The sequence below is a fragment of the Camelus dromedarius genome, chromosome 6 (assembly GCF_036321535.1).
Source record: "Camelus dromedarius isolate mCamDro1 chromosome 6, mCamDro1.pat, whole genome shotgun sequence".
Classification (NCBI taxonomy): Eukaryota; Metazoa; Chordata; class Mammalia; order Artiodactyla; family Camelidae; genus Camelus; species Camelus dromedarius.
In genome coordinates, this window is record NC_087441.1 from 36015241 (window position 1) to 36029690 (window position 14450).

The 14450-nt window shown below is 32.8% G+C and overlaps 1 protein-coding gene across 2 annotated transcripts in view; it reads left to right on the forward strand.

Moving 5' to 3' along the window:
* TBC1D32 (TBC1 domain family member 32) overlaps positions 1-14450 on the forward strand; it is a 130601-nt gene that overhangs the window by 37538 nt on the left and 78613 nt on the right. For both annotated transcript variants that reach the window (XM_010979170.3, XM_031456232.2), the window contains 4 exons: positions 1282-1424; positions 3015-3142; positions 8879-9080; positions 9634-9716. In XM_010979170.3, the coding sequence (XP_010977472.3) occupies positions 1282-1424; positions 3015-3142; positions 8879-9080; positions 9634-9716 (556 nt within the window). The remainder of the gene's footprint in view (positions 1-1281; positions 1425-3014; positions 3143-8878; positions 9081-9633; positions 9717-14450) is intronic.

The following is a 14450-nucleotide window of genomic DNA, read 5'->3' on the forward strand; positions in this document are numbered from 1 at the left end:
GGTAGGTTTTATCCATGCAATTCTAACAGCCTTTTCTTCCCAACAATTGTTCTCATTATTTTCTCTGCCTTTAAAAGGTATTTACCTTTGTAAAGTACTAGGTTAAGTACCCCTGTTATGTGCTCCTACAACATACTATACTTCCTTTATGAAAAAAATTATTCTTTGTTCCAATTGGTAATGTCTTGGTTTACCATCTCATGGACTGTTTATCCTATTTACTTCTCTATCTATAGTGCCTAACAGAGTGTTTACAACAGAGTACTCAAAAGTATCAGAATGTTGGATGAATGAGTGAATAATGGTTAGATACTCATCAGTAATCTCTCATTGCAAACAGAGTTTCTTATTTGGAACTGGTTATAAACAGTCACTGAAATTTGTCCATTTCCTTTTTGTCAAGTATCTACTTAGTGTATTCATGGATTACAGAATATTGTAACATAAATTAAGATCTTTAGTTTTAGTATTGCATCTTACTAGGACAACCTTATATTACTAACTTTTGTTTTCTTAATTCCTTCATGTAAAATGTTATTTTATTTAGTATGTTAAGAGGTCAAAAATCTGAAAATGTTAATTTATGAAACTAAAAATGCCACATTTATTTTAGGGACTATTCCCAATGTTGTGTTTATTTGTATTTTTGTTTTCCTGTATGTATTTTAAAACAAAGTCTTAAAAATGCTCATTCATTTCATTGGTTTTATGGTAGCATAAGAAGTGTACTAGTCTCCATGAAACTTTCCCCTCTGCCTTCTATTTTGGCTTTAGTTTTGTCTTAATGACTTTAATTTTCTACCAGGCTTAACACCTAAATACACTTTCTTAATAAAAAGAAGAAAAGTGAATTTAATAAGTAAATTGTTTGAGGCAAATTCACAACTTATCTTAGTAGGAGAGGAGAAGTTGTGAATTTACTTCAAACCACATCTTCACTGTCAAGCAGGGCTTTTTTTTTTTTTAATTGAAGTATAGTCAGTTTACAATGTTGTGTCAATCAATCAAGCAGTGCTTTAATGTCAAATAGCAAATGATCTTATGCTGTCTTTTGGTATTTATATTTATTGCCATTTACTCTTTATTAACTCTTAAAGATACCTTAAGTTTCAGGTTATAATTTGGTAATACATCATCCTTTGGGCATTGAGTTGTGTGAGTTTTAAACTTTTAGTTATCCTTGATGAGCTTTTTGGAACAGCAATAGCTGATACAGAAACAAAAGATACATTAAGCAATGTCTTCAGTTTTAATTTTTAAAAAATACTTCCTTTTTATCAGAGAATTATTCTCCTGCAAGTATGGTAACTGAAGTTCTGCGTATACTCTGTGATCAAAAAGAATGTGCAATTGAATGCTTATATAACAACACTGTGATTGAGGCGCTTCTTCAGCCTATCCATAACTTAATGAAAGGAACTAAGGTTGGTAATAGAATCTCTTAATTGGGTATTAGTGAATATTCAATGGGACTTTATTTCTAAATTTGATGTTTGAAGTATTATACCATTTTCCATATAAATGTATTTTATGCTGACAAAGATTCGTATTTATTATTAAATCTTAGTTTATACAGTCAGTTATTCTTAGTTATGATAGTGTGGGGGAAAAGTACATATAATATCGTAAATTTTTTCTGGTTAGGCTTAGATCTGATTATAAAGACTGATGTTATTAAGAACCTGTTTGGCAAAAAAAAAAAAAAAAGAAGCTATTTGTCTTGCAAATGCAGTAAGTCTTATGAATATTTTGTTGTTTGTTTTAATGGCAACTGTATAGCCTTTGGAAATACTTTCCTGCAGAGCCAGCTCTGTTTTATATGAAGAACTAGTATTTAGAAAAACTTATAAATACCCCAGTTCTAAACATACATATCTCTCTTTACAGTTTGTACAATATATTCCCTTACATTATATAATTTAATCCTCAACAACTGAGGCTGAAAGAAGCACCTTGCTGAGGCACTGAGCCATTGCTACATCATTTGTTCTGGCTGAGTAGTTGAAATACAGAAGTGACTAAGACATGTTCATTGCTTTTTAAGGAGCCTACTCTATTTGCAAAGATAGACTATTAAACAAATAAAATATTGAAAATAAGAAACTGAGTTTAAAAAAATGTGTATGAGAGAAGGAAAGTACTCTAAGCAGAGAAGTTCTTTTAAGAAAGATATTTAGTGTAAAAGTAATACATTAGACATTAAGTTGTCTAATTAGGAATTCTTCAGGTGAGTATACCTGATTCCTCATTAGTTAAGCTAATCCATTGAATTTATGAGAATGTATTGGTTGCAATGTATAGACATTCAAAATTATTGTAGAGAAAATGTGCATGCATGTAGGTATGGGTATGTATGTAGGCCCTAGAAAGAACAGGAGCTTTTTTCTAGATGGGCTCCAATGTGAGCATGACACTTCGGTTTTTAGTATTTGCTTTGTACTAATTTGCTGTATACTGATAAAGATATTTTTAGTACTTTTAAAAATCAAGAGTGAGGAAATATGATTGGTCCAGGCTATGTTTTATTAGATGGCATCATTGGCTATTGTCCATCCCATGAATTAGCTGTCCTTAGTCACACCTACAACTCATGACCCAATGAGGTCTAGGACGGGATGATATCCCTTACAAAGGAAGGTAGTATGTTAGATACCATGTGTAATAAAATTAGATTGGTTATACAGGAACCCAGTGAGTGAGAAGTAAAGGGCAAAGGAGAACTATTGCAGAATTATATACATATAAAACAGTAGCAGCAATTCTCTTGACTGTCCTAATAAACAATAACTGGTTTGGGTAAAAAGTGTGTATGTATTATCCTTATCAGCTATGCTGGTATGAGAATATAAGCTAATGACACATTTAATTCAGACATATTATTGCACAGCCAAACAATCATTAACTTTCTTTTTTGTTGTGCTAATACAACTTTATTACATTTTATTACATGCCTTTGAATTTAGTCTGTGATATGTTAGCATGTCATAAAATTATATGATATCTTTACTGTACAGGCTGTTCCATATTGCTCTGAAACAGCTTTAATTCATATAGCTGATATCTTGGCAAGAATTGCATCTGTGGAAGAAGGACTTATCTTACTACTTTATGGAGAAAATATGAACTCTTCTGAAGGAAAAAGGTAGGTATTTGTTTTGAATAATTTGTGGAATTTTTTAGCATATTTTCTCAATCTGATTTAAAGTTTCCAAAAAAAAAATCATGTCGTATGTTAATGACAATCTGGATAACTATTCTAGATATAGTTAGGTTTTATGATCAGCCACTAACATTTTAGATGAGTGGAAAGTTGGAGTAACCAGGATTATGGCCTATATAAAGCGGAGTAGGTCTTGATCTGTAACTTCAAAATAAGGAGAGTTTATTCTACATGGGATCTTTTTTGCTCCCTTGGGCTTTACTCTGTGAACTTCTGAAGCCACACATGGTTTACCTTGAAATCACAAAGGAAAAGCTAACTACTTTCCCATTTTCCTTCTCTAACCCTCAGTTCCATCTCCTGGCTTAGCCAATGGGAACATTTTGGTTATGCTTCTAGACTTTCTCTGCACCTTTTTATGATACATCAACCGTCCATGTTCATATTCATTGAACTTTTATTTTCTCTTTACAAAAATGGTATCATATATATTATTCTGCAGTTTTGTGTGTAACTAGGCATCTTCCTAGGTGAATACAGAGTGAAACATTTTAATAGCTCCATAATACCTTTTGATATGGCTTTAGCGTAATTTATTCAAACTTCTCCCCATTGATGGATATCAGGTTGTGTCTAGGATTTTGCCTCCATAAATAACACCACAATAAGTGTTCTTTTATCCTCTTGATGTGATAGATTATATTAATTGACTTTTTGAATATAGAACTAGCCTTGCATACCCAGAATAAATCCTGCTTGCTGTGGTATATAGTTCTTTTTATACATTGTTAGATTTGATTTGCTAATATTTGTTGAAGATTTTTGTCTGTGTTCATGAGAGTGTTTTTCCTGGGCTGTTCCTCAGTTACCACATGTCTGGCTGCTACTTTCCACCTTCTGAGTCACAGCTGACATCTTTTGGCTACTCTTTTTTCTTTTCCCTTGTGGGTTTACATCTTGGTCCCTGTTTTTCTGGGGCTCGTCGGGGAGGGTGCTGAGGTAAGCATGTGGTGTGATCTGCTTTCCTGGTCTTCTGTTCCTGCTTAGTAGCTGTGCTGTCTTCCTAAATCTCTGTCAGCGCAGTAGTTAGCTGTTCCTTTCTATTCCTTGAGTTCTCCTCTTTGGGATCAGCTTTCCATGTTGCTAGTTCTGTCCATATTTAAGACAAAATGGATGTAGATAAGGGTTCTGACACTTTTTTTTATATGTTTGAGAGGTTCTAGCTAGACCTTTCCTGAATAGGATTTTGTTTGGCAGCTCTGTGTGGACCAGTGTGGTGAGTTGATTGGCAGATTTTCTCTGAGACTGAGTGTATTGCTGGGGGTTTTCTATCATACAGGGGGCATTCCTGATACCAGAGTAAAGACTGTCTTCCACAGTGGCTGCACCAATTTACGTTTCCACTAACAGTGTTGGAGAGTCCCTTTTTCCCACATCCTTGCTAACGTTTGCTACTTGTGTTCTTTTGGATGATAGTGATTCTGACAGTTCTGAGGCGAAACCTCATTGTGGTTTTGATTTGCATTTCCCTTCTGATTAGCAACACTGAGCATCTTTTTATGAGCCAGTTGGCCATCTGCATTTCCTCTTTGGAAAGTTCTTCAGCCCAGTTTTTAAATTGGGCTGTTTGCTTTTTTGATGTTATATGAGCTGTTCATATAAGTTGGATATTAACGCCCTATTGGTTATATTACTTGCCGATATCTTCTTCCCTTTAGTAGGTTGTCATCATTTTGTTGATGGTTTCCTTTGCTATGCAAAAAACTTTTAAGTTTAATAGGTCCCATTTGTTTATTTTTCCTTTTATTTCCTTTACTTTAGGAGATGGATCCAAAAAATATTGCTGCCGTTTATGTCAGTGTTCTCTAGCATCCTATTCTTGTTTCATGAGTATAAGTCCTTTTTACCTCAATGAAGTTTTCATGTCATTTTTTTCTTTTCAAATAGACTTTTGTATTTGTTCTCTTGATCTCTGATTTTTAAAATTAGATTTCTTCGAATATATTAAACATTGTAAAAAGCTGCTTGAAAGTCATGCAGGAAAGTGGGACTTGTCACTTATGGCCTTTGCTATAGAGGGACTTGCCATGGGATTGTTGGGGAACCTCAGTGTCAGTATCTTTTAGTCTTATTCTGATCAGATTCCATAGAGGAGACTCTTCTTAGTTAGCTTCCTGAAGAGTATAAGCCTAGTGGGAGAAGACCACTGAGTGGAAAAAGTGATGAGTCTCAAGCTTTAGTAAATAAACTGATTTAATCCTGTGGTGCCTGCTATCATTTTTAATCTCTGCCTATCTTCCAAGAGTACACTGGGGTGGCTACGTGGAATGTGGAAAGGAATCTGGAGGTCAAAGTCCTTAAACTGACTTCCAGGTGTCTCTTTCTATTTCCAGATATTTTTTTGTGCCACCAATTTGAGTTTTTTGAGAGGTTCTGTGAACTACTCTTGATTCTGTTTTCCATACTGTGGCTGATCATTCAGTTTTTCCAGGTCCTGAAATAATTGGGTTTTTTTTTTCCCTAGGTTCCAAAACTGTTACTATCATATCCTTTCTTTTCTCCTTGTCCTTGATGCCTCCAAGAGCCTTCTGATAATTTTGTTTACTTTTTTGTTTTAATACTTCAGGAGAGAGCAGATGTGAATGTATGTGTTCAATCTGACATATTTAACCTGGAAATCTTTTTTTCTCATATAACATTTCCTTTAAAATTAGGAATTTTGTCATGAGTTCTAGGGTTTCCTTTTATTGTCCATCACTTCTTTATTTTTTTTTGCTATTTAGACATCATTTAATTGTTTGCAGTCCAGTTTTTCCCAATCATTATCCTTATGATTTCTAGGTTTCTTTTTCCTTTTTTAAAGAGTTTCCCTCACATTGCAGTTAAATAGCTAAGACGTAAAATGTTAGAATATCTTCTGAATCCTCATTGTGCAATGGTTAAGAGTTTGACTATATTATACACATTGTAACTGACTGTACTTCAAATAAATAAATACATAAATAAATGTTAAAGTAAAAAAGAGTTTATGAGTATATTAGTGAATGACTAGAAACATCACAAATGTCCAATACCAGAGGCTGATTAAATTATGTTTATACAAAGAATAAATTATGTTTATACTTAGAAGCTGTAAAGAGAGAATGAGGAGTTTTTTTATGTACTGCTGCAGAGTTATCATTAGGATATATGAAGTGACAAACCAAAACGGAAGACTGTTTATAGAATGCTACCTTTGGTATAATAGAAAGGAATATGAATAAATAAAATCATCTTTTTTCTTCCAAAAGGGAATGATAAAAGGATAAACTGAAAAGTAGTAGTTTTAGAGGAAGGGAAAAAATAACATGGGTGGGCAGGTATAGTTAGAACATAACTGGGACTCTTCCTTGATTGTATTTAGGTTTGACTTTGGAACCATATATCTGTTTATATACTAAATGTTAAAGTTAAAAAGTCAAATTTAAAAAAATTCAAACAAAGGGAAATAAGTGAACTTAACTGCCAATCAAGTTAGTGACATACTCATCTAGAGAAAAGAAGCACTTAAGTGATCTAGTTTGATTAAATGTTTCTAGTGGAATATATTCTAAGGTCAAAAAAAAAAATCCTCAAAGTAATCTTAAACTGCATTCAGTAATTGAAACTATGTCTAAGATAAAGCAAATAAGTAATTGTCATCATAAGGTACTGAGAATTCAACATAATAGAACATAAATGAGAGTATAAAATTAAAGAAGTTGAATTTTTAAGTTCATAATAGAAATATAAGTATGAACTTATTTTTCTTGAATTACACATTACTTAGCACTACCATTGAAAAGCCCTGGAAGTAATGACAACTCCTTAGCAATGAGCTGGCACCAAATTGTGGTCTGTAAATATCTTTTTGCTCAAAGAAGAGACAGAGGGCCTTGAAGAAATAGCTGTTTCTTGGTTGGGCCAGGAAATGTGCAAGGTGATTCTGGAATATCTCACCATTCTAGATAGTAAGGAAATCATCTATGAGACTAATGGGCTAGTGTCAAAAGTATCTGCAAGCGACCAGAAGGGACCTCCTACTGGTTTAAGATGGGCAGTTTAAGAATTAAAGTAATGACTGCAGTGGATTGAAATATATAAAGTATATAAAAATACATGGGTTTTAAAAGAAACTAAAATAAAGACCTTGTCAGTTACCCATTGAGATTGTAGGGGGCCAACCTCTTACTTGCAAATTGATAAAGACTCAAGCATTTTTTCCAGCCTTTCCTGTGTACACTACTTTAAGTTACTGAAGTATAAGTTCTTAGAAAAAATTTACCTAATAAGTGAAAAATAAGAAAATCACCATTTGGTAATCCCAAATGAAATAGTAGATTTAGGAAATGATCATGAATTGATGCCAAAACCATTAGATGAAAGGCTAGGGGAGGGCTTCCTACTAGAGAATTTAGCCTTATACTATCAGATCAATTAATTTTTGGTACCACTAAAATTGAGACAACCAGATATGTGCCTCATAATATGATGCAATAGGTACACAGCAGGAAATACTTATAAAGTTATTTTGCCAGGAAAAAAGTAAGAGATTGAGCTTAATTAGATCCATTGTCTTAGATTTATCACTTCATAGGAAATACGGGGAACTAGAGGAATACATTAAATGATACTGTGGTCATTTATCATGAAGCAGTTATTTAAATAAAACATGGACAAGAGAAATAACTGTTTCTCCAACAAATCAATGGCATGGAGGAAGAAACAGCGGGCCTAATGATCATAACCTAGTGCACTCTATGGAACTTGTTTGAATTCTGATTTGAACAAACATGTTGTAAAAAACAACTTTAAGGCAATCAGGAGAATTTTGACATGGGCTATCAGATGATGTTAAACAACAGTTTTGTTAGGTGGAGTATTGGCATGTAACATAGGAACCTTTTATCAAAGTTGTACACTGGGTTGCACACTTTTTTTAATTGTTGAAGATGGATGACAGATGCATGGAGAGTAAGTTCTCTATCCTATGTACTGCCTACTGTTTTTTGCTTTGTTTTTAAAGCCAGAAAAACTAATTAGAAATATATTGTTCTGGATCAGATAGCCTGGGGTTTGAGTCCTGGCTTCACCTCTTACTAGCTATGTGGTATATAGCTCAAGTTAACGCCTTATGTGTAAAAACTGAAGAATAGTATAACTATTTCATAGGATTCCTGTAAGGATTAAATAAGTTAATACATCTAAAATACATAGAGCAATGCCTGGCACATTATAAACTCTTACTATATTCCTTCTTATCTACCATAAGGTATCTGTCATATCCACTGCTACGAAAATGTCCCAGCCTTTGAGATAGGAGAACTGAGTTGTTACACATTCCCTGTTCCATTAACAAGTGCTGAGAATGGAGAACTCAGGATGATGTTTTCATTATAGAATCAGTGAAGTTACATGTGGCCCTTCACCTATGGCATCCATAACCTTTTAAGTGTATTGTTTTGTTTTGTTTTGTTTTTCTGTCGATATATTCTTTCCATTCTTCTACTGAAACTGTTCTCATTGTTGGACATCTGCACAGGAGTGGGAACAGGAATACTGACATGTCAGAAGAGCTACAGGAAGACTAAAAGGTAGCCAAGCAAATGAGGAGTTTGTGACAAGGCTAGCCTTTTTGGTAGTGCTCTATTAAGTAATGATTTATATAACCTTGGAATTGCTTTAGCTATCATTTTTTAGTCTTACAGGTGCTGATGTAATTGCCCAGTTTTCGAAAAAACTTCTTGATGAAGATATTTCTATTTTCTCTGGATCGGAAATGTTTCCTGTGGTTAAAGGAGCTTTTACTTCTGTTTGTCGTCAAATATATGGTACATGTGAAGGCTTGCAGGTGTTAGTTCCGTATAGTTTGCATGAATCTATAGTGAAGGCATGGAAGAAGGTAAGTATTTTCAAGCTTCTTTTTTCTTCCTGGGAAATCTTTTTTTCAAATATGGTTATTATTGTAGTATCATACTGCAGTTAAAATAATTTACTGGAACAAATATGACCTCTTTGGCACCACAGTACTCCAGGGGACATAATGCTTTCTTATTTAGCAAAGCATGACTTTACTGCATCCCCTCCCTGTAGGACAAAACTCTATGACCTAACTGGGCCCTACTTCTTGTAGGAGAAGCTTTAGATAAATTGTCTTTGCATAGACTGACTCTTTTGAGTTCATTTCTGAGCAATTTTTACGGATAGCTGGATTTTCGTTATGGACCCTAGAGATCATAATGTAGCAATAGTCAAATACAGTCAGTGAACTGTCTTTTCCCCCCATTTATATGCTTTATTTATGAAATAATTTACATGCTATTTAAGAACCAAATAACTTAAATTTTGCAGTAATTTAATTTTAGTTACATTAAGGATCAAATATAAAAATGTGGTATCAGAACTTATGAGTAATGCTATCAGTAAAAAAAAAATGTTAATTTGTTATATTTTAGACAAGTTTGCTATCAGAAAGAATTCCTACTCCAGTAGAGGGTTCTGATTCTATTTCTTCAGTAAGCCAGGAATCCCAAAACATGTAAGTACAATGACTTAAGCTCATCTGTTTTTTTACATTTGCTGAAATAATTTTAAGATGAAAATGTAATAGAATATTTTGGCAAAAACATTTTCTGGAAGCTAAATGTATACATATAGGATGAAGGAAAATTACATCTAGGAGGAACTTTAGAAATCCTATATTCTTGTGTCTTTCAAAGGAAAAGCATAGCAATATTTATTATACTGCAACCTTTATTTTGGGTTAGGAAAATATAATGTGACATGAAGTGTTTCCAGAAAAATTGGAGAATTACCAAATACTAAACTGAGAAATCTAACTAGAGAATTTAGTAGAAGTGGAATGTTTTCAAATGTCAATGAAGTCAATGTGTGGGAGTGCATTTTAATTAGATTTTGGCATTGGAGAATTATTTAAATCAGTATTTATACTAATTTTTAATTAGATGTTTCCATTTTTTTTACACTAATGTTCTCATATCAATAGGATATGAAGTCAGATTAATAGGGAATACATATATATATATTTAAATTAAGATCTGGTGCCATGCTCCTGGAGTCTCTTAATTGAGTGCTGGCATAATCTACAAAGATAATAATTAGAACTTTAAGTGATAGTTAGTTAAGAGGAATTCAAAAATTAACATTTTTTTTAGGTAGGCAAAAAGATAGGCATAGTTTAACTTAAAAAAAAAGCCAGTCAAACAAACAAAGCCTTTTGCATTTCCTTAATGGTGTAATGATTCAACAAGGAGTTAATTTTCTAAAACTCAGCTATAGCTTTTTTTTCCTGATATAGTTGTCAAACTTGAATCAACTTCCTTTTTTTTTTTTTTCCTTTGCATGAGAGGGTGAGTAAAAACATTGCTGCAATTCATTTTTGAGTTAGTTTTTCAGTATGGTTTCTTTGATCTGTAATTTATCATTTTTCATTTTCATTCATTTTCTATTCATTCATTCAGCTGTCTATTGGACCAACTGTTTTGCCAAGTTCTGAGGATACCTATATTCTTTAGAGAACTTACTGTGTAGTGTCATATACAAATAAGTAAATGCAATGTGGCAACATAGTATGCTAAATTTGTGATAAGAGTCATATAGGATACTTTGGGCACTAACTTGTGAGGGAAATCTTTCCATAAGAAGTTGTCATTAAACTAAGTTAAAATGAATACATGGATATTAACTGTCTATAAAGGGGAGAACATTATTTTGCGCAGAAGAAATAGTGTGGTCAGTATGCTACAAGTGAGAGGGAACATGATTAATGTATTTAACACATTTTACTGTCAGTAATATTTTTAGATTCTGATGTTTGAGTGTGAGGAACTAATTATGTCACTCCTTCCCTCCTGTGTTGTGAACCAATTAATAGAGATAAATCAAGCAAATCAAAACGCTAAATAACATAGGCTTTGTAAGATCAGAAGAATTAGATTAACCCTTCTGTCACAATTATAGTGGACAGCCATAGGCTTCCCTCACCCTCACTTAATCACTTAAATGTCTAGTAGAATAGATCAGATTGTGTGTTTCCTACAGGTACGTGGATCCCAAAGAAGTGGTGGACTGTAGAGAGGCATTGCCTAGCCAAGCATAGTTAGGTCATCTTACAAACCTCCTGAGTCCCTTCCTTTAATGGGGAGGAGTGAATGATTAAGTAGAGAGAGGCAAGCAGTGTTTGTTAAACTGGGGAATGTGCTCCATGTGTAAACTTGATGTAGGGGAAAAGGAGGTTCCCTCAACATCTTACATTAATGTCTTAGAAACAAAGGTTTAATAATTTTGATAAAATAGAACTGTTTTCATTTTTGTCATCAAAATCAGATTACCTCATAGAGTTGAGTATCTTTTGCATTACTTAAAAAGTTGGTATGAGATGGGCATTATTCCTTGATAGTTTGGTAAAACATGAGTATAAAACCATTTGGGCCAGTTAACTAGACTAATCATGTTGCCAGCACAGAGCAGATGCTTGATAGCTTGGTTGAATTAGTTAATGAATGAATAACCCTTCTCCTACCACAAATGCTAGTTTCTTTTTCTTTTCTTTTTCTTTTTTTTGTAACAAGCACTAGAGGAATTTATAAATGGCTGAATATAATAATCAACAGCAAACAACTTTCATAAGTACAGACAATAATCAATTGGAAGATATAATAGAAGAAAAGATCACATTTACAATAGCAAAACAATTTTATAGAAATAAATTTAATGAGAAATATCCAAAATCTGTACAAACAAGGATAGAAAACTTTTCCTTAAATAGGAAGATTCAATATTGTAAAGATGTCATCTCTTACTAATTTAAGTAACAAACTTAATTCTATACAATAAATACAGTAAGACTGTTATTTCGTTGTTCATTTGCTTTTTGAACTGGAAAGGTTGATTTATATGGAAAATAGGAAAAAATACTCAAGAAAATTCTCCGCAAAGAAAAGTAACAAGTTACAATCCCTTTCATATTTTAAAATATAGACTTATAGTAATTGCATTAATAATAGTGCATGAATAGACATGCAGATAAATGGACTAAACAAGAAAGTATGTCATGAGTTGCAGACAAAATATTTTCCCGTGACTTATCATTTGTATCTTTTACTTTGTTTATAATATTTTAATGACAAGGTAGTTTTAATTTTACATGGTCAAATTAGTCTCTTTTCATTTAAAATTTCTGAGTTTTGGATTAACCCTAGAAATGTCTTCCCAACCTTGAAATTTCACACACATACACATACACAGCTGTGTATATACATGTATAATATTTCTATAGTATACTTATATTTCTATTTTTCTATTTAAATATTTGAAACATTTGGAATTTGGGGGTAAGTAATGACATAAGAGTTCAAAAATAATTTTATTTTCCAAATTACTATCCAATTGTCCCATTTATTAAATGCTTAATCCCTTACCCACTGATTTGCTATGCCATTCTTGCCATGCGCTAGTATCCAACATATATTTGGGTCTACTTACAAGATCCTAGTTTCTTAATAGTAACACTGACAATAAGACTTGAGATGTCAAAGTAAAATTAAGGGTAAGTTGCCAAAGTCCATGTTCTTGAGCCTCTGACAGACTAGTATTAGGCAGTTTGATTTTATATTTTCTGACAGCATATGTTGGAGATTTCCTCTCCATCTTCTCATTTATTGGTGCTTACAATTTTATAAAGAAGATAGAAACTGCTGTGTAGTCATCATAGGTGATGGTGATGTTTTTAAATCTAGATGTTGAAATACAACCCCAAATGAGATTTCTTCAAGGCTACTTTGATGTCAGTGATTGGGATGACTGCAGACTACTTAGAGACCATCCTTAGGGTGACTGTAGAGAAGAACGTAATCACAAAACAACCAAAGATGCCCAGCCTGCCCCAACCGTTACCAAGGAGCCTTTGATAAAACTAGAGGCTGAAGTAGCAGGGGATCTGTGATCTGAAACAACAGCCTGTGATTCCCAAAGAAATAAACACCTAAAACTTAATTTCCACAAGAGTATCTAACCCTCTATAGTATCTAACTACTCAAAAAATGGAATCCTCATGAGCTAACAAGGCCATGTGATCTTTGCCTTGGAGGGTCCTCTAAGAACAATTAAAAAAAAAAATAGAGAATGGCTTACATCTTCCTTCTGTTTTGAAACATTGAGTATCTTCACTAATTTGAAGGGAGAATTAAATGCTGAGGTAGTATTGGAAAAGATAAACTAAAACATTGTATCACATAATTCTGAAAAAGTTAACCTGCAGGTTTTTTTTTTGCCTGTGTTTTTATTCGTGGGAATTCAGGGTAGACTTTTTAAGAACACAGTTTCTTTAATGGCTAATGATTCATTCATGTTTTATTTCTGCTTGAGTGACTTTTGACTGTTTTGTGAAAAATAGCACTACATTTTTTTATCTGAATATTTACTTTTTTGGTTTTAATTTGTTCAAAGTTTTCTTGTGTTGTTAATTTCTTTAACTGTGGTTATTTTTGATTCTTAGTATTTTTTGGCTCCCCTCCCACACTTGGCCAATTTATTGCATTAGTTTATGCAAAGACCAGGTTTTGGTTTTGCTAATGTTCTGTGTCCCTCTCTCCCCATCTCCCTTCCTTTTCTCTCCTCTCCTTCCCTTACTTCAGTAGTACAGGCAAGTAAATAAAAACATAATTGAGAATGGATATTAAAACAAACAATTACATCATTTATTCTAATTGTAATACATTTTGATATGTAGCACTTTCACTATTAAGCGCTTATAAATATTAAGAACTTTCTATCTTGATTTTACTCTTTAAATTCATGAAATATTTGGAATACATTTAAGTTTCCAAAGAGTTGTTTTTTAACTACTATACTTTATATTGTTTTCTAATTCATTTATATTGTTTTCAGAAAACATGGATTGCATCGTATGTATTCTTTTAGGCTGGTTGAGATCTTGTGATGTAGTACAGGGTCAATTAAAACAAATCTGTCCTTGCGTGAAAAGGCTATTTTATGTTCTTGATTGGAAGTAGGTATTTAAAATTTTCAATATTTTTTCTGCTTTCTGTATAATCATTCACTATAAAAGTTGATTTGTAAATTGTTCTTTGTTCTAGAGTTTTGTTTTACATGCTTACATTTTATGCTATTAGGAACATAAAAGTTCACTGTTTCTTGGTTACATTTTTATTTTATTATATAGTTTCCCATTACTGTGTTACCTTAAGTTTTATATTGTATGTTATTGATATTGTTACTTTGCTTTAATTAG